Source organism: Heloderma suspectum, chromosome 7, assembly GCF_057233095.1.
Source record: "Heloderma suspectum isolate Gila_16-S chromosome 7, 16-S_ref, whole genome shotgun sequence".
Lineage (NCBI taxonomy): Eukaryota > Metazoa > Chordata > Lepidosauria > Squamata > Helodermatidae > Heloderma > Heloderma suspectum.
Genome location: NC_139464.1, coordinates 25,712,403 through 25,731,024, shown reverse-complemented (window position 1 = coordinate 25,731,024; position 18,622 = coordinate 25,712,403). Strand labels below are relative to the sequence as shown.

At 43.6% G+C, this 18,622-nt stretch overlaps 1 protein-coding gene across 1 annotated transcript in view; it reads left to right on the top strand.

The window, feature by feature from the left end:
* The first annotated feature begins 8,976 nt into the window (after positions 1 to 8,976).
* Positions 8,977 to 18,622, top strand: part of B4GALNT3 (beta-1,4-N-acetyl-galactosaminyltransferase 3) — a 119,706-nt gene continuing 110,060 nt past the window's right edge. The window contains exon 1 of the mRNA XM_084809337.1: positions 8,977 to 9,393. Coding sequence (XP_084665463.1) covers positions 9,246 to 9,393 — 148 coding nt within the window. The 5' untranslated portion in view covers positions 8,977 to 9,245. The remainder of the gene's footprint in view (positions 9,394 to 18,622) is intronic.

The following is an 18,622-nucleotide window of genomic DNA, read 5'->3' as shown; positions in this document are numbered from 1 at the left end:
CATCAGGCATGGGGAACCTCAGGCCCTGGGGGCCAAATCTGCCCCTCTTGGGGTCCAAGTCCAGCCCAGGGTAGCACAGAAATTGGAGGTTGCTGTGCTGTTCCATTAGAAAAATAACAAAGCAATAGTAATGTAAAGCCTTTATTAGGACCTACTAAAAAGAGTGAGGTTTGGGTTCCATAGAAGTCTTCAGATGTGGGGGAGATGTTTCAGGGCACTGGAAAAGCCTGCAGTTGGTATTATGTAGCTTTTGAGTTGGATCCAGACTTAGTCATGCTTAGAGTAGACCCACTGAAATCAGTGGGGCAAGTTAGTCATGACTGAAGTCCCTTTTATTTCAATGGGCATACTCTATAAGCATGACTATATCTGGAACCAGCCCACTGATATTTCAGTGTGCTTTTGGCATGTTTGTAAGTCACCATCTCCTATAGATTTCTTTCTTGTTTTGATGTTTCTCATTCTGAATTATGCTGGTCAGTGTTTTGTTTGTAATTATGTTAATTTTTATGCTTTTTAAAATGTGGGAAGCCATCACCAATGGTGGTCACAGCTTGTGTCTGCACATGCATCCTTAGGCAGCTACCAGGGCCCTGGATCTGGGCCAGGACCATGGCTGACTTATGTCTAGCCACCATCTGAATCCTTCACAATGCCTCCAATGTAGCTTTACTCTGAGGCATTGTGGGAAATTAAAATGGCAGCTGGACCCAGTCTGCCCCCGGTACTGCTTAGAGCACTGTTGCCCTCTAATCCTAAATGAACCTATCAGAGCCCACAGGAGGGTCCTTTGCCCAAGGCCCTTTCAAATGTTGTGCCAGCCCAGATCATGGTTACAGGAGCAAGAATTCTCTTCTGAATAGACACTTGTGCAATTTCACACATTTTACACTTTCTCCTATAAGGAAATGCTTTCAGAGTAGGAAATTATTGATTGATTTTGTGAGTGTTTCTGTTATATTAATTGGGGGGGGGGGGTGTCAATCACTTTGACTGTTTTTTTTACAGTGGGAAGCAACAGGTACTATTATTAATGTTTCCAGTAGTTCTTGGCTCCTTCAGAAGGTCTTCTTGCACTTTTGAAATATGTATTCCTTTGAGCGATGCTGGCCCACTGGTAGCTGAACAACAATGCTGGCAGACTATGTCTCAAATTTTCATTTCACAAGAATATCACTCTTAGCTCTAAACCTTTGTTTTGTAAACGTATAGTTATTGCTTTCTGTAGACTAGGAGCCATAAAGGCACAGAGGTAAGCAGTTGGGTTACCTTGTATTATCAAATATGTTGGAAAGCATTATCTCGGTATTCTGTTTTCACAACAAACCATTATTAACAGATGCTTCTAATTTTTCTAGTATAAACAACTAACCAGTCACCTTTAGGCAATGCACGTAGAAAAAGCACTCGGAGAAGGATTTTTCATTCCTACCAACAACATAAGGCAGACACATAGATGATCTTCAATATACTGCATACATATCTACTCAGAAGTAACCCCTAGTGAGTTCAGTGGTGTTTACTCTTAGGTAATCAGATATAGGACTCAGCTTTTAGGTTCACAGGGCCAGAGTCAAGGGTAGACATTGTTGGGCATCTGATGAGGGTGCTCACCCCAGCAGGGGCCCAGTGACAAGAGCCCCTGGAGCTGCTCTTTATCACTGCAACCTGCTTGTTCACCCACCTCTTGTTCTGGCAACAGTGGGGGTGTCAAGGAGGAGCAGTAGATGCCCCTGCCTACTTGCTCACTGGTGCTCTGCCTGTCAAGCAAGCAAATGGTAGCATGGTAGCAATGACGAGAGAACGAGGAGCAATAGCAGCTGGTGACAATGCTATTGTACAATTGTCAGTATACACATGCTAGAAGCCTTGGAATGAAAAATGTAAAATGGACTGCAACATTAGAGTATTGAAATGGTGGTGGAAACATCAGAATACAAACTGGAATAAATAGCATTAGCAACCTCTTTGACTAAAATATATGGTGTGGAAGTGGTAAAATACTGAGCGGAAAGCAGCAAATAATGGATTGGATCCAGACTATGGGTCCTTCCAGATGGAGGACTCCTAGTGCCTCAGTCAAAAGGAATTGTGCAGCTATTCTGTCTTTACCTCCTTACTATAACATATTTTTTCTGGTAAGAAAAAAGACAGAAGCAGCAGTGGGAAAACATGGTGATTGCACAATAAAAGCTTCATCTGGAAGCATCCCAACTTAGCTGAACCTCTCTCCCATTGAAATCAATGGGATGTGCTAGTTGTGATTTAACTTGAATTTAAATGGAAACTAAGGTCAATGAATATAGTCTGGATCCAAACACAATTATTATTTTCAAGTTGATCCAATTAATGTGACTTACTTCTTTGCATCGCTTTGGAAACTTTAATGGGAAAAGATGGCAGATGGCCTGCTGCTTGCATAACAATTGAACAAATCACTTAGTGATTTAGCGTAAAATGCAGAGTCCATTACTCACCAGAGAATACTAGATTTTAGTCCTGATTGTCAAGATCACCAGAGAACACCTTCCTCTGAAATGATACTACCTAGGGCAGCTGTTTTCCAGAGGGACAACGGAGAATGTCAAACACAAAGATTAGACCGCAGGTACAAAATATAAATGTTTCTTGACTGCTGCTGCTCTGTTCTGTTGTTCATTTCTTCAAGAGATTAGAACAGCCTCAAAACTTCACTGCCTACATGAAATATAAAACTTGGCGTTTTACTGAGTCTTTGTCACAGTGGCATGACAACCGTGGCAGGAGCTGTGAAGAAACGGGGATGACCTAACATGGATGCCGTGATACGCATCCTATGAAGAAATTAGCCTATAGTAAAAGGGAAAGAGGAAATATACTATTTCCCCTTCTGTGTTGTACATTTTTTGTTTAAACGGTAAACACATTACACTTGGATCAATCTTTATATTATGGGCTCTGCTTTCATCAAGTGCATCCAGATGTGCTTAATCAAATAATGGAGAGGTGGTTGCTATTTGCTTGGATTGTGCAGATGACATCAGCCGTATGTCTTTTTCCTTGTCATCCTAAGCTGTTGCCAACACAAAAGGACTCTGCAGCAGAGCCCTCATCAAATAAGGGACAGTATTTACATGCAGGAAAGGAAAGGTTCCTCCTGTGCAAGAACCGAGTCATTGCTGACTCCTAGAGGGACGCTGCTTGCGCTGGCGTTTTCATGGCAGACTATAGCGGGGTGGTTTGCCATTGCCTTCCCCAATTGTGACTACCTTTCCCCCAGCAAGCTGGGTACTCATTTTACCGACCTTGGAAGGCTGAGTTGACCTGAGCCGGCTACCTGAGCCCGGGCCTCCACTGGGATCAAACTCAGGTCGTGGGGAGAGTTTCGGTTGCAATACTGCCGCCTACCACTCTGCGCCACACGAGGCTCTACATTTACATGCAACCCCTTTCCAAAATGACGTCTATCCATGTGTAATGAAATCAGATGCTGCTTGAGAAGAGGTGAACAGCTCAGAGCTATCCCTGGCTACTTGTACAGCATGTATAAAATGATGTTTGGATCATTTTTGCAGACTCTCTTTGCAGGTAGCTCTGCTCTTCCTTTTCTCTGTTCCCCATAACAACTGCCAGTGACCTGCCAGTAGAACATCCACTGCGTATAGGAGCAGAATTTAGTTGAATTCTACATGGTCAGCAATGCTGGCATAGACAGTATGGTGTATCACAGGGGTGGAGAACTTTCAACCTAAGGGCCAAATTCAATTTCAGCTCTTGAGGACTGCATTCCAGTGGTAGATGGGGCTGAGGGTGAAAGGGATGGAACCAAAATACAAAATTACCAGCATATTTTGGCTTAAAGCTCCTGCTGCCAGTATCTAAGCCTTAAAAGTGACATTTCAGCCTTTTTAGAGTGGGGAAGGAGGGGTGGGGAGAACTGCACAAAATCTGGGAAATCAGCACATGATCACTAATTGGGAAAAGGGGGTGTGGCCATTTGGGAAGGCCGGGAGAGTTGGATTGGGACTACAACAGGGCCAGATTTAGTCCCTGGGCATAAGGTTCACCACTGCTGGTGTGTCAGTTAGACAGAGACTGAGAAAGCCTGGGTTCAAATAACAGCTCACCCACAAAACGTACTAGGAGATCTTAGGCCAGTCACTGTTTCCCAGCCTAACCTACCACACAGGGTTGTTGTGGGGATAAAGGTGGGACTATGCATGCTGTCTTGAGCTCCTTGGAGGAAAGATGCAGTAAAATTATAATAAATAATGGCACCAGAGATCCCTGTATCAACTTGTTCTTCTACACTGGTTTAGTTACTCCCAGTCATGGTCGTCTTTTGCTTATATACATATTTAAACAGCAGTGCAATTACGTTCTGTGATCCTTTCCCAAGTGTCTGGTAATCAATAGAGGAATAAACAAAACTGCAGTCTATACTGCACAATTAATCAAGATTATGCTATCTAGTTCAGCCTCACTTCCTCCATGAGGGAGAATTTATCCCTAGTGTTCCTTTTCTCCAAGTAAGAACCTTCTGAATTTCCCCGTGCTTGAAACACAATAGCAAGCAGGCATGCTAGCGTGCCATGGAACGAGCTCCTAAGTTGCATTTATAATTAGAGTGTAAATGGAGATGTGGAACTAGGAAGAAATGTGGGGCGGTGGTGGTGGAAATATCCTGAAAAGAAAGGCTAAGTCTTCTAACATAAATTGGCTCACACTCTGATCATATGTTGAGCCATTAACAGAACCAGATGCACACCGACAGCTGCCCCAAGATGACCGGGGGCGGGGGGAATGGTCATGTATGTTCAGGCTTAGTCTTAAAGACATGTGTAGGTAAGTGAGGAATTGATGGCCGAAGAGACGAACTCTTACAGTGCTGGAATACGGTAATATGCGAGTCTGACACTGGAGCTTTACCAGTTGCAGGTATCTGACTCATATCTGATCACCCTGGCATTACAAAGCTTCACGTCTTCAACCACATTCTTCCCACTTTCCAACAGAGTTTGTAAAGATGCAAGTGGGGAAAAAGTAACATCATAACCAGCATCATAGGAAGCTGCCTTGTGCCAGGGCAGGTTGATTGCCCATATAGCCTCCAGGTGTGTTGAATACAATTCCCATTATCGCCTATACCAGGGGTGATGGGAGTTGTTGTCCAACACATCTGGAGGGCACCAGGTTGGGGAAAGACTCTGTTCTGACTAGCAGCAGCTTTCCAGGTTCTCAGGAATTTCCCATCATCTCTTCAACAGGAGATGCCAGGCACCATTGAACTGGAACCTTCAGCTTGCAAAGAAATCGTGCTTAGCTATGGCCCCTTCCCTAAGATCCCTCTCCATCAAGTTGCCAGAGCATTATCTTGGCCATCTTTTGCCATGATATCCAAAAGCACTAGGGGGCACAGTCACTCCTTCTATTATTAAAGAGTTCCATGTGGGAACCTTTTTGTTTTTTTGCTTATTGATCGTTTTATTGAACATTCATTTACAGTGTGATTGTGTTTGTAACTATTTTTCAACATGCATGTCTCTTGAGGCTCCTTGCAAGGCCTTCTTTAAGCCTGTCTGGAGCGTCTGAGACTCTAGTTTAATTCCTCTGGCTTTCCTACTCTTAATAGAACAGCAAAAAAGGAGGATGTTCAGACATGCTTTCTTATCTGGGAAGATTGCCCCCCCAAATAGCTCCTATTTGCAGGATGCTGTCTGTGGGAGAGAATAGTAGTACTCCTAGTATAAGAGTCTATAATGCCCACTGTGGTCGGTCAATGTGTCATTTGGTTCAAGTGCTCCTGAACAGTTTTCTGATTCAGCCACTATGGGCAGTATCCTATGCTGCCTATGCAGCAGCAGGACCCCCTGCTAGCACAAGGGAGAGCTAGTGGTTATTAAAGCAATCCAAATCAGGCAGAAATGCTCATTTATGGAACTGGGCAGGTCAGGAGAACACGCAGAAGGGAGCTCCGCTGACCTGGCTCAATCTGGAAGCAAGCATTTCCGGGGTTCCTTTACAAAGTGCTAACCCACTGTTGCTCAAGCGGAAGGTCCCACTGGCACAACACTATCAGCACTCATCAGGAGTGCAGCAGTCCCATTAGATGCTGCCCTATGTATCCCTAGTCACTGGAGATATATTTGAAACAAATTCCATTCTATATTAACCCAACACACATGCTGGTGTACTTTGTGCTTATTTAACATCCAGACAAATCTCTAAATGTTGCATAAGCTAATCCTATCCAATGTATTTGTATAGGAAAAGGACAGGAGAGGGTAATCCTGCAAGCTCTACCCAAGCTGGACTGCTCCTTCCCATGCTGCTTGTGGCCCGGTTGGGGTGCAAGCAGCACAGGAAGGGACTTGGCTGGTGCTTGCAGAAACCAGCTCCTGCAAACTGTAGCTGAGTGGGGCAGGGGAATCCTTTTCTTATCGATGATCTGATTGGAGATAAAGGATTCCCCTTTGCACCATTTGCCTGCTGGTAGGGATTCTTCTTCCCCCCGGGGGGGTGGCTTGGGGGGGCAGGGGGTGCTCAAACCTCCACCAGCCAGATTGGGCCAGAGGCTTCCCATCCCTGGATAAGGAGAATTAGCAGGGAAGAACCAGCTACTGTACTGATTCCTCGCCTATTTTATGGCATAAAGCTTATGCAAAGAGATACAGCATAGTTAAGACATCACTGTGCTGTAATAACTCCTCCCCATCCACATTCAGCTTCTTGAACTATCTTCATGCTATGCCACTGGAGGACCTGCTACCTCATCCTCTCCTGCTCTTGTCTTCCCATGGGGGAGGATCAGTAAGATGACATTCCATTCCATGGCACTGCTTGCTTATTTGTTGACTTAGGATGCAATCCTATGCATGTTTAGACAGAAGAAAGTCCTACAACTCCCAGCATCCCCAGCCAGACATGGCAGGCTGGGAAATGCTGGGAGTTGTAGGACTTTCTTCTGTCTAAACAAGCATAGGATTACACCCTTAATATTTTTCATGTTGATGACTTTCCTTTCTGTCTGCGTCACTGACAATGCTTAATGACAAGTCCAGCATAACTTGAAAGACTGCACAGTCCTCTAGCAACAGAAGGCAATCCCATGAAATCACTCCTTCCAACGTTGATCTCAGTCACAGAGTGCCAACAGCTTTGTAGCCAAAACAGTGCCACTGAGCAACAACAGGAAGGTATCAGTATGCCCAAAGAAACCTGAGGTTTGCAAAAGTACAAAAAATAATTTTAAAACCAGTATTTTAGGGGAAATGGGAAAAAGAAGTTTGTGCATGCATGTGTTCATATGGAAAAAGGGTGAGGGGGAAGATCGAAAGGCAAAGGTGACCTGTTCATTGGGGCAAAGGGGATGGAGCTCTGCTTTCTGTACCACCTGTATTTCCCCCCCTTCCCCGAGTTAAGTAATTTTAGACCCTGAACATAATGACCCTGTGCAGCCCCCTTTGAGATGGCCATATGTATTACTTCATTTGCTAAGCACACAACTATCCTTTCTCTTTGCCCCCCAACCACCATTCTATGCTTTACAACTGCTTCATCCGAACCCAGGCGGCAGAGGTTGTTTGAGGGTTAAACAGCCTTCAGATAACCCACCATCTGTTGTGCATGGGTTATTTGAGGTTTGTTGAACCCTCAAACAACCCGTCAGCCGAGTTCGGATGACACAAGCCACAGCTGGGGTTTGAATAGGTAGTGTGGTGCCTGCATGTGCAGGTGGCCATTTTGAATATTAAACCCCTGGCGGGGGGCTTGTCTTGGTTCTGTTGTCCAAACCCGAGCAGCACAGGTTGAGGGTTAAAAAACGCTCAAATAACTCCACAACAAGCCATGGGTTATTTGAGGGCTGTTTTAACCCTCAAACCGTCCCTGCTGCCTGGGTTCACATGACACAACAAGCCATGGCTGGGGCATGAATAGGCAGCCCAGTGCCCATGGGCATCACAGCTCATCATGGCTTAAGTAAGCCACAGTTGGCTGCAGCGATCATGCACATCCAGTCAGTGTGTATTAATTAAATAATTAAAATATTTACTTAAATTAAAATAATTTATTACTTAATTAAAATAACAGCCCCAAATCCTATGCATGTTTAGACAGGAAAAAAAAGTCGTAAAACTCCCATGCTGTTTGGGGAATACTGTTTAGACAGACTTTCTTCTGTCTAAACATGCATAGGATTGCGCCCAAGTCTGCGTGTGTGAACGAGCATTTCAGCAAGACACCGCACTGGCCAGTTCATCAAGAGAATCCCAAGCGCGCGCGGGCGGGGGGGTGTTTTACAGACCCTGCGCTCCCAGCCCACACAATCTGTTTAGCTTGGCAATTCAAACTTTCCACTCACCTCCCGTGTTCCCTTTTCTCTCGTCCTCTGCCTCGCCCTCCCCTTCCTCCGTCCGATCTTTCATCGATCCCTAGAAATCCTTGGCTCCTTGAGACCTGGGGCCAAACTACAGGTTCTAAGAATCGGCTTGGCGTAGTTGAGCCTGCTGTCTACACTGAGTTGTTGAGCCTTATCTATTTACTTTGGTGTAAGCGTGTGTGGTCCGGACCGGGACCACGGCGCTTCGGCAGAAGGGAGTCCACAACCTCCCCACCCCCGCGGGGGAAAGCTTCGTTGCAGACTGGCTTGCTGCGGTCCATTTTTCTCTCGGATTTTAAAGCGTCGCGAGGTAGCCGCGGGGCGCGCCTGCGTTTGGAAGACGGGGCGCGCCGGCGCGCCCGCCGCTTCCCCCGCTGCGCGGCGGGGCTGTGGAGCCCTTTGTTGACTTTTGCGCCGTGATGCGGGCTCTGCCTATTGTGACCCCTGGCTCCACCTACCCGTGGCTCAGCCTGCCCTTAACTGCCCTGCCCTTCTCCCCGCCCGCCTCAATGGGCACCGGCGCCTCCGACGGGAAACCGGCGGGGAGGCGGCAAGCAGCCTGCGCTCGGGAGTCCGAAGCCGGGAGGAAACGGGGGCGCGGAGGGGCATACAGGAGGGCACTGAGGCAGGAGGCGGCTCGTGGGGGCGGCGGGCGCCACGAGAGGCTCCCCGCGCGGCGCCGGGGCGCTTGGGAGAGCAGGACGCGCAAGAGTCCCCGAGCCGCCAGAGCGCGGAGAAATCAAATTTTGGCGGCCCGCAGGAGCGGCGGCCGGGCTGAGGCGCTCCGTCGCGGGCTACGTGCGCCGCTCCAGTAGAGGGAAGGAACGGCGAAGGCGGCGGCGGCGGCGGCAGCATGGTCTCCCCCTCGGGCTTCGACTGAGGCGGGATGAGGAGGCGCCCGTTCCAACTGAGCAAGGTGCTGAGGAGGAGGTTCCGCCTCTTGCTAATCTTGGGGGTGCTGGCCGTGGGGCTCTGCGCAGCCTACTTGGAGGTGGTGGCGCTGACCGACGGGGGAAGACACCCCTTGAACCGCAGTGAGTTGTCTGCTCAGTGTGTGTGTGTGCGCGCGCGCGCGCGTGCGGAGAAAGGCTCGGGGCCCCTCCGGAATGGGTGGGTGGGGGGGGGTAGCCTGTTCCTCACGGGTGGGAACTGCAAAAGGATTAGCCCCGGAACCGGTTTTCAATAAGTAGGGAGAGTGCCGCCGTGATGAAGGCGCGCGAGAGTGCCCCCGGGCATGTGCAGGGAGCCTTTTCCACTCAGGCAGGCCCAAAGTTTCCGTGTGGGATCAGGGCGAAGGGAACGTGGCTTTCAAGCCAGCTTGAGGCCAGTAACCTTTCGTAGGGTATAATCATAGCACTTTCCAGGTTTTCAGGTGCGATGCTTTCTGTGGGTGGGGGAAGCTGTTGCGGACTGTGCTTTTGTTGATCTCACAGAGGTCTCTGTTAGTCCTGACTGAGGCAAAGGTTGGGGACGAAGTTAAAAAGCCTTGTGCTTGTTATGAGCCGGTATGGTGGGGTGATTAAGAACAGGAGCTCTGGAGGTGAGAAATCCTCAGTCCAGATCTCAGCTGAGCCTTGAATTCCTTGGCTGTCTTTGGGAAGCTGCTATATTTATCTATTTATTTATCTATTTATTACTCAGATTTAAAGGCTGGTTTTCAAATAATCTACAACCCCTTCTCCCCCACCCACCCAGACTCCCCATATGGCTTACACAAGGGAAAAACAAATGCAACAATTCAAAGTAGCATAATTAATATTTGAAACAGTTGACTTTATAAAACTTAGCCAGCCATGTAAAAATAACCATCTCAGCCTAAAAACCAGAACCCACTTTCACTAATGACAGACTGAAACAAAAAGTTCTTAAGGACTGGTTGAAAAGATAGTAGGAAGGGAGCTAAATGTGGAACTCCCTTCCCCAGGATTTACAAATAAGGGGCCACCAACGAGAAGGCCCTGGCACTCATGTCCACTAATTCAATTACTGCTGGTGGGCAAGCATGCAGAGGCCCTGTAGCAGATTTAATCTCAGGCAGGTTTGTCTGGGTCAAGGCAGTTCTGTCTTTCAACCTCAGCCCCCTATATCTGTAACAGAGGGGTTAATAATACAGGTCTGCCCTATACAGTGGTAAAAAGGATTAATGACACAATGTATGTGAAGTATTTTGAGCATTTATGAACAATGCTATGTAAATGTTATTAGTGCTAAAACCTTGTATTTAGTTCTCTAACACACACTGGACGTAAGTATAGGAATTTAAGGATATTCCTTGAGGATAAATGTACTTTGGTCAGTCTTTCCCCAAAAGCATGCTTAAAGAGCATGCACAGTGAAGACACTCCAAAGGCACATCGGAATTTAGCCAAAAATGTTGACTTTGCCTGAGGCTGGAGTTGTCTTCCTTGGAGCTAAATGTGGGTTTGGCTGATCTTTCTTTCACCAAGGGGCTGCCTGAAGACATGATTAAGGAATAGTTAGGAAATCTACCAGCTGAAGGTACAGGTTTATAATTTACCATCAGATGGTGCTCCAAAATTAGCACATCTAGAAGTGTTATAAGCTATGGGGTGTAGTAGGGTGTGTGGGAATGGTGAAGATGGGTCTGTTCACACTAATGGCTGCAAATTGTAGGTTAACCCATGATTTGCTGGGTGTATGCTTCCACCGTTTTGCATATGCAGCCTCCAATCAGAGGTTGGTCCATGTCGTCGAAACCCGGACACTATAGATTTAGCATGGGCTAAACAACCACAGTTAACCTAACAACTCATTCCAGGTTCACTATGGGTTGTTTAACCCATGATTAACTTATAGTGCCCGGGTTTGGACAACATGGAGCAACCTCCAGTTGGAGGTTGCATATCAAAATCGTGGCAGCACACACACTGCAGGAAATCCTGGGTTAATTAAATGATGATTTGCTGCCATTATGTGCAAACCTGGTCACTCTCTTTCATCCTGCCACTCAGGAGAACCAGTAAAATTGACTTGTGTAACTAGAAACGAAATGGGAACATAAGGAGGGAAAAATCAGATGATGTCATGCATTTTTGTCTGTCTCTCTTTCTTACGTAGCCAGAAATGTGTTGATCTGCACTCAGTTCTGACAGAATATTTGCTTCACACTTTCACGCTCCAGCCACATTCATAAACTGGATATCTTTTTAAAATACCAGGGGTGCCATTTTAAACAAACTTACTAGAGATTAAGCCCATTGAACAAAGTGGGACTTAGGGCTGAGTAAACATGCATAAGATTGCTCTGCACATGCATAGGTTCATGCATAGGTTCCTGTTTCTCCAGTGAAACAGGCTCATGTAAAGACCATGAAGGGGTCAAAATAAATTTGATTATTGCTGCTGCTGCTGCTGCCACTACACTTCAGACTGTCTGCCAAAAGCTAGCTTGGTAGAAACCTAATTGTAATGTAATTCATTCAGATAATATGAAATTGATGATGATCCTAATTACCATTTTTCTGTTTTTTCAGTCTTCATTAGGTTTTTAGGAGGGGGGACTTGTGTCACTCCGTTCAGTACCCTGAGTTGAAATGTCATAAATTGACCTGCTATAGTGAATGGTTCACTATGCATCTAGATTGTAGGCCAGCACATATTCAGACAACTTTGCAAAAGTGGATTGGTGGAATGTGGGTTAACATGTAGGTTAATCATAGTCTGAACTGTATATTGAAAAATTAAAAGAATGAGTCAGATAGGCCTTTTGTTCATCTACATCATTTTGTAACCGCAAAAAGTACTCGTGCAGTGGGGGAAAGTGGTGGGCAAAATCTAACCTGTGTTTCTATCATGAATATCACCTGCTGAAAGAAATCTTGTTTGATTAACAGCGCAATTCTGGGCATTTCTACTCAGAAGTAAGTCCCAGTAAATTCAATGGGACTTACTACCAGGTAAGTGTGTATAGGTTTGCAGCCTAATTGTATGAGTTTTCATTGATTGATTGCTTAATTAATCTATTTAATCTGCATACATTTGCATATGAGAAAAAAGTTCTAAAGAAAAAAGCATATGTATGCTTGTCTCAGAGCACACATCATCTTGAAAGAGGCATTCTCTGTTCTTTCACACAAAGGAGGGCATGCCTTTTGTAATTGTTAAAAGTATGTACTGAAAATAATTCTGGTGTGTTTTTTTTACATTTCTGTCTGATTAACCAGGGACACTTTTTTAGTTGATTAAAAAGTTTTAAATTGATTGATTTAACCAATTAATCAACCGTACATTGCAATGCTACTTTCTAGCTTCATGGTTGCAAAACACTTCTTGGATGATGGAACAGCTGTACCCAGCACGAAAAATGCAACAGCCAAAGGTGTTAAACTCAGTTATAGTTTAATTAATAATCCCCAGCACTTCTTGAATATCCTCATCAAGTTTTTCTTTGTAGCCAGCATCTCTTATCTTTCACCTCCTTTCTTGTTAACATACGATATACTGCTATATATTTTGTATATTACTGGTTATGTCTTGACTCATGCTTCTACATCCTCTCTCATACACACTTACACATGCATGTCTGAAATGTTCGCTTTACTATGGCATTCAGTAGATAGTGGGTAATGTAACACAATGCTATCCACTTCCACATGATTAGTGCAAACCTGTGTTTCCTGCAAAAGAACATAAAATGTGAAGTGGGGAGATTTATCTCGCCTTTACATTTGATTATTTCTTTCAGGATACACCACTGTAAACGGAGCAACTGTGCTCACACACATTAAATGTGAATTGGCCTTATATTAAAGACTGTGGCCTGGTTTGCATGTAACAGCAAACCATGGTTTAATTAACCATGGTTTGTTGAATTATGGGCTGTCATTACATATAAACCTAGAACTATGGGTTAACTATGGGTTGTTAACCATGAACAGCTCAAGAAGGGAACCCATGCTTTGTTACCCATGGTTTGTTAGCTGTGCACCTGCCACTTCCACTTTTAATCAACAACCCACAATCAGCTTGTTGGTGGTTGCTGAGCATGACATGTGAACCTGGACAAGTGGGTGGGTTGCAGTTAAACAAGCCGGTGGTTAACCCATGGTTTGTTGTTGAGTTAACAACTCTGTTGTTTAGCCCCTAAATAACCCATCAGTCTGAGTGCACACATCACACTGGCAACCTCTGATTGCGACTATCAGAGGTTGATTACAGAAAATGGAAAAAGCTTGTGCCCTGCGGCAGCACACCTGCAATCTCCCGCTCATCCCTAACTGCTCATGGTTTATTTAATCCAAGGGCTGTTGTTATGTGCGAACTGGCCCAAACCCTGGGTAGGGTAACAAACCATGGTTTAAGTAAACTATGGGTTAACTTGACATGCAAACCAGGCCAGTGTTGTCCAAAGACAGGATTTTATAATTTTGCAATTGGGCAAGGGCTAAACTGTGCCAGGATTTAATGTCTCTTGTTATCCTTGATCAATGAATTCTGTTAGCCTCGGTTCCCAAGCTCTAAAAATAGTACTATTAATGTACAGCATACTTCTGTGCATGTTTAATCAGAAGTAGGTCCTACTATGTTCAATGAGGTTTGCTCCTAGAAGAGTATGTTTAGGATTGCAGCTGTACTCTCAAGCTTGGAATGAATGAAATAAAGAAGCATTTTGCATACTGAATGCCAGGTCTGGAAAAATCCTGGCTTTCTAAAATATTTGACACTCTCACCTAGAAATTTTAAATATGTGTTCAGTGATATGATACTAAAATGACTTGGTAGCTCCTAAAATATGATGGTGGCATCTAGGAATTTGAAATAAATTTATAGACCTGCTGAAGATGCAATCCAGTAAGAGGTAGAGGTATGAAGGTCCAGGAAAAATGGAAAAAGTCTGGTGGGAAAACATGTTTTTTCCTATGGAAAAAATAGAAATTTGGAGGAAAACTGGAAAAGCCTGCTGTGGAATATTTTCTCTTTTGTATTAAGTAAAATGTTTTTGAAGACAAGGTTGACAATCTACAATATTAGAGAATAATAGTTCCTGTGTATACTGTACACAGAGGTGAGGGATCTTTTTTGGTCCGAGGGTTGGATTCCATTTTGGAGAAGCTCTTGGGGGCCACATTCTAGTGGTGAGTGGGACCACAGGCAAAAGTGGGCAAGGCTGAAAAAATCTAACCCCCCACTCCCAATTCCATTGTTACCAATTTATGGTAGGAAGCATCACTACTCAGACATATGCATGAGCAGCATGTCTACTCACAAATAAGCAGTACAAGCTTCTGCATGTCTACTCAGAAGTAAGTAGGACTGAATCACTTAGCAGCACTTTCAAATGGCACCCCAAACACCAAGCCTCTTCATAGCTACTCAGAAATAAGCAGGACAAGCTTCTGCAGGACAAGGCTCAGAGGGAAGCAGTACTTTCAAGTAGCATTTCTACACAGACGGAATCATTATCATATGTACTCTCAAGTAAAGAGGGCAAGCCTCTGTATGTCTGCATGACTACTCAGAAGTGAGCAAGATAAGTCCCTTCAACCACAATGCCTGGCTCAGAGGTGGTCCCCAGGCATTTGGATCTGGTTGGCTCTCTAAAGAGCCACACCGGATGTTTTTCCCAGCTGACACAGCTTTTCAGAAAGCCTGCACCCCTTTTGGATTGTCCTAAGGTGAGCCAGAGGGCAGGCAGTGGCAGTGAGGTGACATGGTGGCAGGAGAGCTTGTGCTGGCCCTAAACAATAACCTTTTTGAGGTACAGTGACCAGAACTGTAAACTGTATTCCAAGTGTGATTACGCCATAGATGTGTATGATGTTAGCAGTTTTATTTTTAACTCCCTAATTATCCCCAACATGGAATTTGGCTTTGACATTTTCATTGAGCTATCCACCAGAACTCTATGATCCCTTTCCTAGTCAGTCATCACCAGCTCAGCTCATCAGTGTGTGTGTGTGTGTGTGTGTGTGTGTGTGTGTATATATATATGAAGTTAGGCTTTTTTGCCCCAGTGTGCATCATTTTATAAGTTAACATTCAGAAGATTATCCAAATTGTAATTTGGAGGTTCATGAATGAACGACTACTCTCCTTCTCTCTCCTCTCTTGCATGGCTTCCCAACTCCATTTCATGTTCACAGAGTTTGCCATACTTTCTGTGACGTCTGAATAGGTAGACTTTGGGTAGCACTTGCCCTACAAATCAAGAATTAGAAACCATGTTTTGAGGTGTAGTTGAAGTGGAACAGGTTAAAAACAAAATAATCAAATACCCTTGTAAGACCAAAAAAACACCAAAATCCTAATGATCTGGTGAAATTAGTTTCTGTAAATAAACATTTCTTAAGTTTTTATGAAATAAGACCTTTCTACCTTCTCATTCCATAAAACAACCAAACATTTTTGTGATGCCTGAAAGATTAACATTTATTATTGCATAAGTATTTGTGGACTAAAGTCCATTTCATTCCGATATTGCCATAATAAATGTGTTCTATGTATAATAAATGGTGTCATTATAAACTGGGCAAACCTTTATAAAAAGGTTGTTAAAATGAGTATAGTATGTGTTCAGGTGAATTAAATTTTAAAATAGGAGGATGACACTATTAATTTTGAAAAACATCTAAATCTGAAATGCTCTCTAATTTAGAAACATAATTTATAGTATCTATAGAGCAGCTTCTGTAAAGATGAGTATTATACCTACATTTGTTTAGTAGCAAGTGAAAAACAAGTGCTTATTATTGTACAATACAAATAAATGAATTTAGTGGAATAGGGATGGTCCAAACACTTTGTGAATATTATAACACATCTTTGTTATTAGCTCCTGTGTGTGTGTGTGTGTGTGCGCGCGTGCACATGCGCACATAGACAATAATTAAGAATTGTCATGGTTTTATCTTGAAGACAACAAAATAGGATTATTCTTTCATGCTCCATCAGGGGTTACATAAGGACAGACCAGTGTGGGATAAGGAAAAATACAACAAAAACACACTTTGGGAAACATTCTAGATAGGTTCAAGTTAAATCTAGTTATGTCTTCACAAACATAGGTACTTTCTTGCACAACCCAACCAAATTAAGCATTTATAGTCCCACTGAAGTCAATGGGACTTAAAAATGTTTGGTTAGATCATAACTGTTTTAACTAGAGCAAAAATTTTAAAAAGGATATTTCAGTGTCTCGGTAGACAAGGATTCTCTTTCTTTTAAATGGCAATGTGCTGTCCTCTTAATATATCTGCCAAAAATTGGAGGAAAATCCACTTCTGTGTTTATTTTATGATTGAGGGTTTTTTTAGTGGTTTGAGGAGGTAGCGTTGAAGACTGCCAGACCTACCATACTACCAATAAAAATCTATTTTGAGTTGTAGGAATGAAAAACAAACACTTTTTTGTTGTTGTTGCTATTTTAGCTTGGTAAAATGTCCACGTTTCTCAGGTAGAGACATGCTCTGTCTCTTTCTCTATAGAAAAGATGATCCCAGCTGAAGTGTACAGAGGCTGTTGGGAATGAAGTCGTTCCAGAATTTTATTCATTCTGTCTTTATTTTTTTTAACCTTCCATCACCATCTCCCAGGTGGAAAACCTAGTGACAACACATAATTGGGTACCAGCCAGCATTTATAGCATTGCCTTTACTGATGCAATAACCTCCATCCACATTTGTTGTTCTGAAACCCAAAGGTAGATTTTTTCAGTAATTTTCCAAGGCTGGAAATAGGCCTTCAGTAGATCATCATTTCCATTCCTCTGTTTGCAACAGAACATCCTCTGTTAAACTTTCTTTAGAAGGTACTTAAGGCATATGGTATGTGGCAGAATGCGGGGGGGGGGGGATACCTTGTGTAAGCATTCACTAAATTGCTGTAAATAATTTAGTGTACGCAAAGTATTAAAAAAAGATTAAAATCAGTGCTTTAAACGGTTTTTATAAATGAGAAAAAATATTTTTAGTACTCTCTAGTCAATATGACCACACAAACTAAAGAAGCAACTAAACTGCCTTCAATTATCTTGCATGATCTCCTCTGGCAGCACCTGCAACAGACCCAACTCAAGGCTGCTTCACATATATATATTTAACATGGAATAACAGGTTGGATCCTATTGTGAATTGACAACTGAAATAAAGAACCATATAAAAATGCCTTTATGTAAGTCCATAATCATGGAATCACAAATATCAGCTTGGCTTACTAGCCAAACCTCCACTTCTCCTCGCTGTTAATCCTGCCAGCCCTCTAGAAAGCATCAAGGGCTTGAAAGAGAAACGTTCTTTCCCCTTTTCCACAAGAGCTGGGATAAAGAAACAAACAGTGGGAGAAACTGCTGCTCTTTGTTGCTTTCTTCTCCAAACTACAGGGCAAGTGAGAGACTCTCTGATGTTTCCAGGAGGCCTTCTTGCCAGGAGACAAGGGGTATTTGTTCCTAGCAAGGAAATGAATGGAATCATGGACGCTTGTCCATAGTATGGCCACATCTGGAATACTGCATGCAGTTCTGAGCATCTTAGTTGGAAAAGGCAACTAAAATAATCAAGGGATTGGAGCATCTTCCCTGTGAGGAAACACTAAAGGCATTTGGGGCTGTTTAACTTAGAAAAAGGTAACAGGGAGAGATATGATGAAGTCCTATAACAATATGTGTGGTGTGGAGAGAATAGCAATTTGACTGAGTGTGGATGTAATGGAGCACACCATGGTTGCAAAGATTCTGACTTAAATGAGTTCTCCCCACTTGGACACAAATTTACTCACCCTGTCTATTCTTTGGTTTAACCATGACTTACATCAACATCAATGTGAATTTGGTTTAAGCTAAACAGGATTGCCCTCATAACCATGGTTTGAAACAATTGTTCACAGTGGGCTTACAAACCATGGCGATGAGTGAATCCTGGTTAGCTTTAACCATGTTTGTGTTGATGGAATGCTAAAATATGGGTAAAATAAATCATGCTAGAGAGAGGAGAATTCACAAGCAAGAGAGATGGGAAAAGGCCACACACAAATCTAAGGTTTTGCAAACCATAGTTTGCAAGTTGCTCTATTATAACTACACCAGACCTTGTTATTACTTTAATGGCTGTGTTTACTCGGACATATTGCTCTTGATTGATCATTGCCTGTACTCCTAAGATGATATTGGCAGATGTTGATACCAGACTGGAAAATAGTGCTCATCTATTGGCCTGCCAGACTAAGATGAAGTGGAAATACATGTAAATGCTTTTATTTCAAAGTTTATGGATGTTGCTCCTTTTAGCTGTTGTCTTCTTTCATATGCTC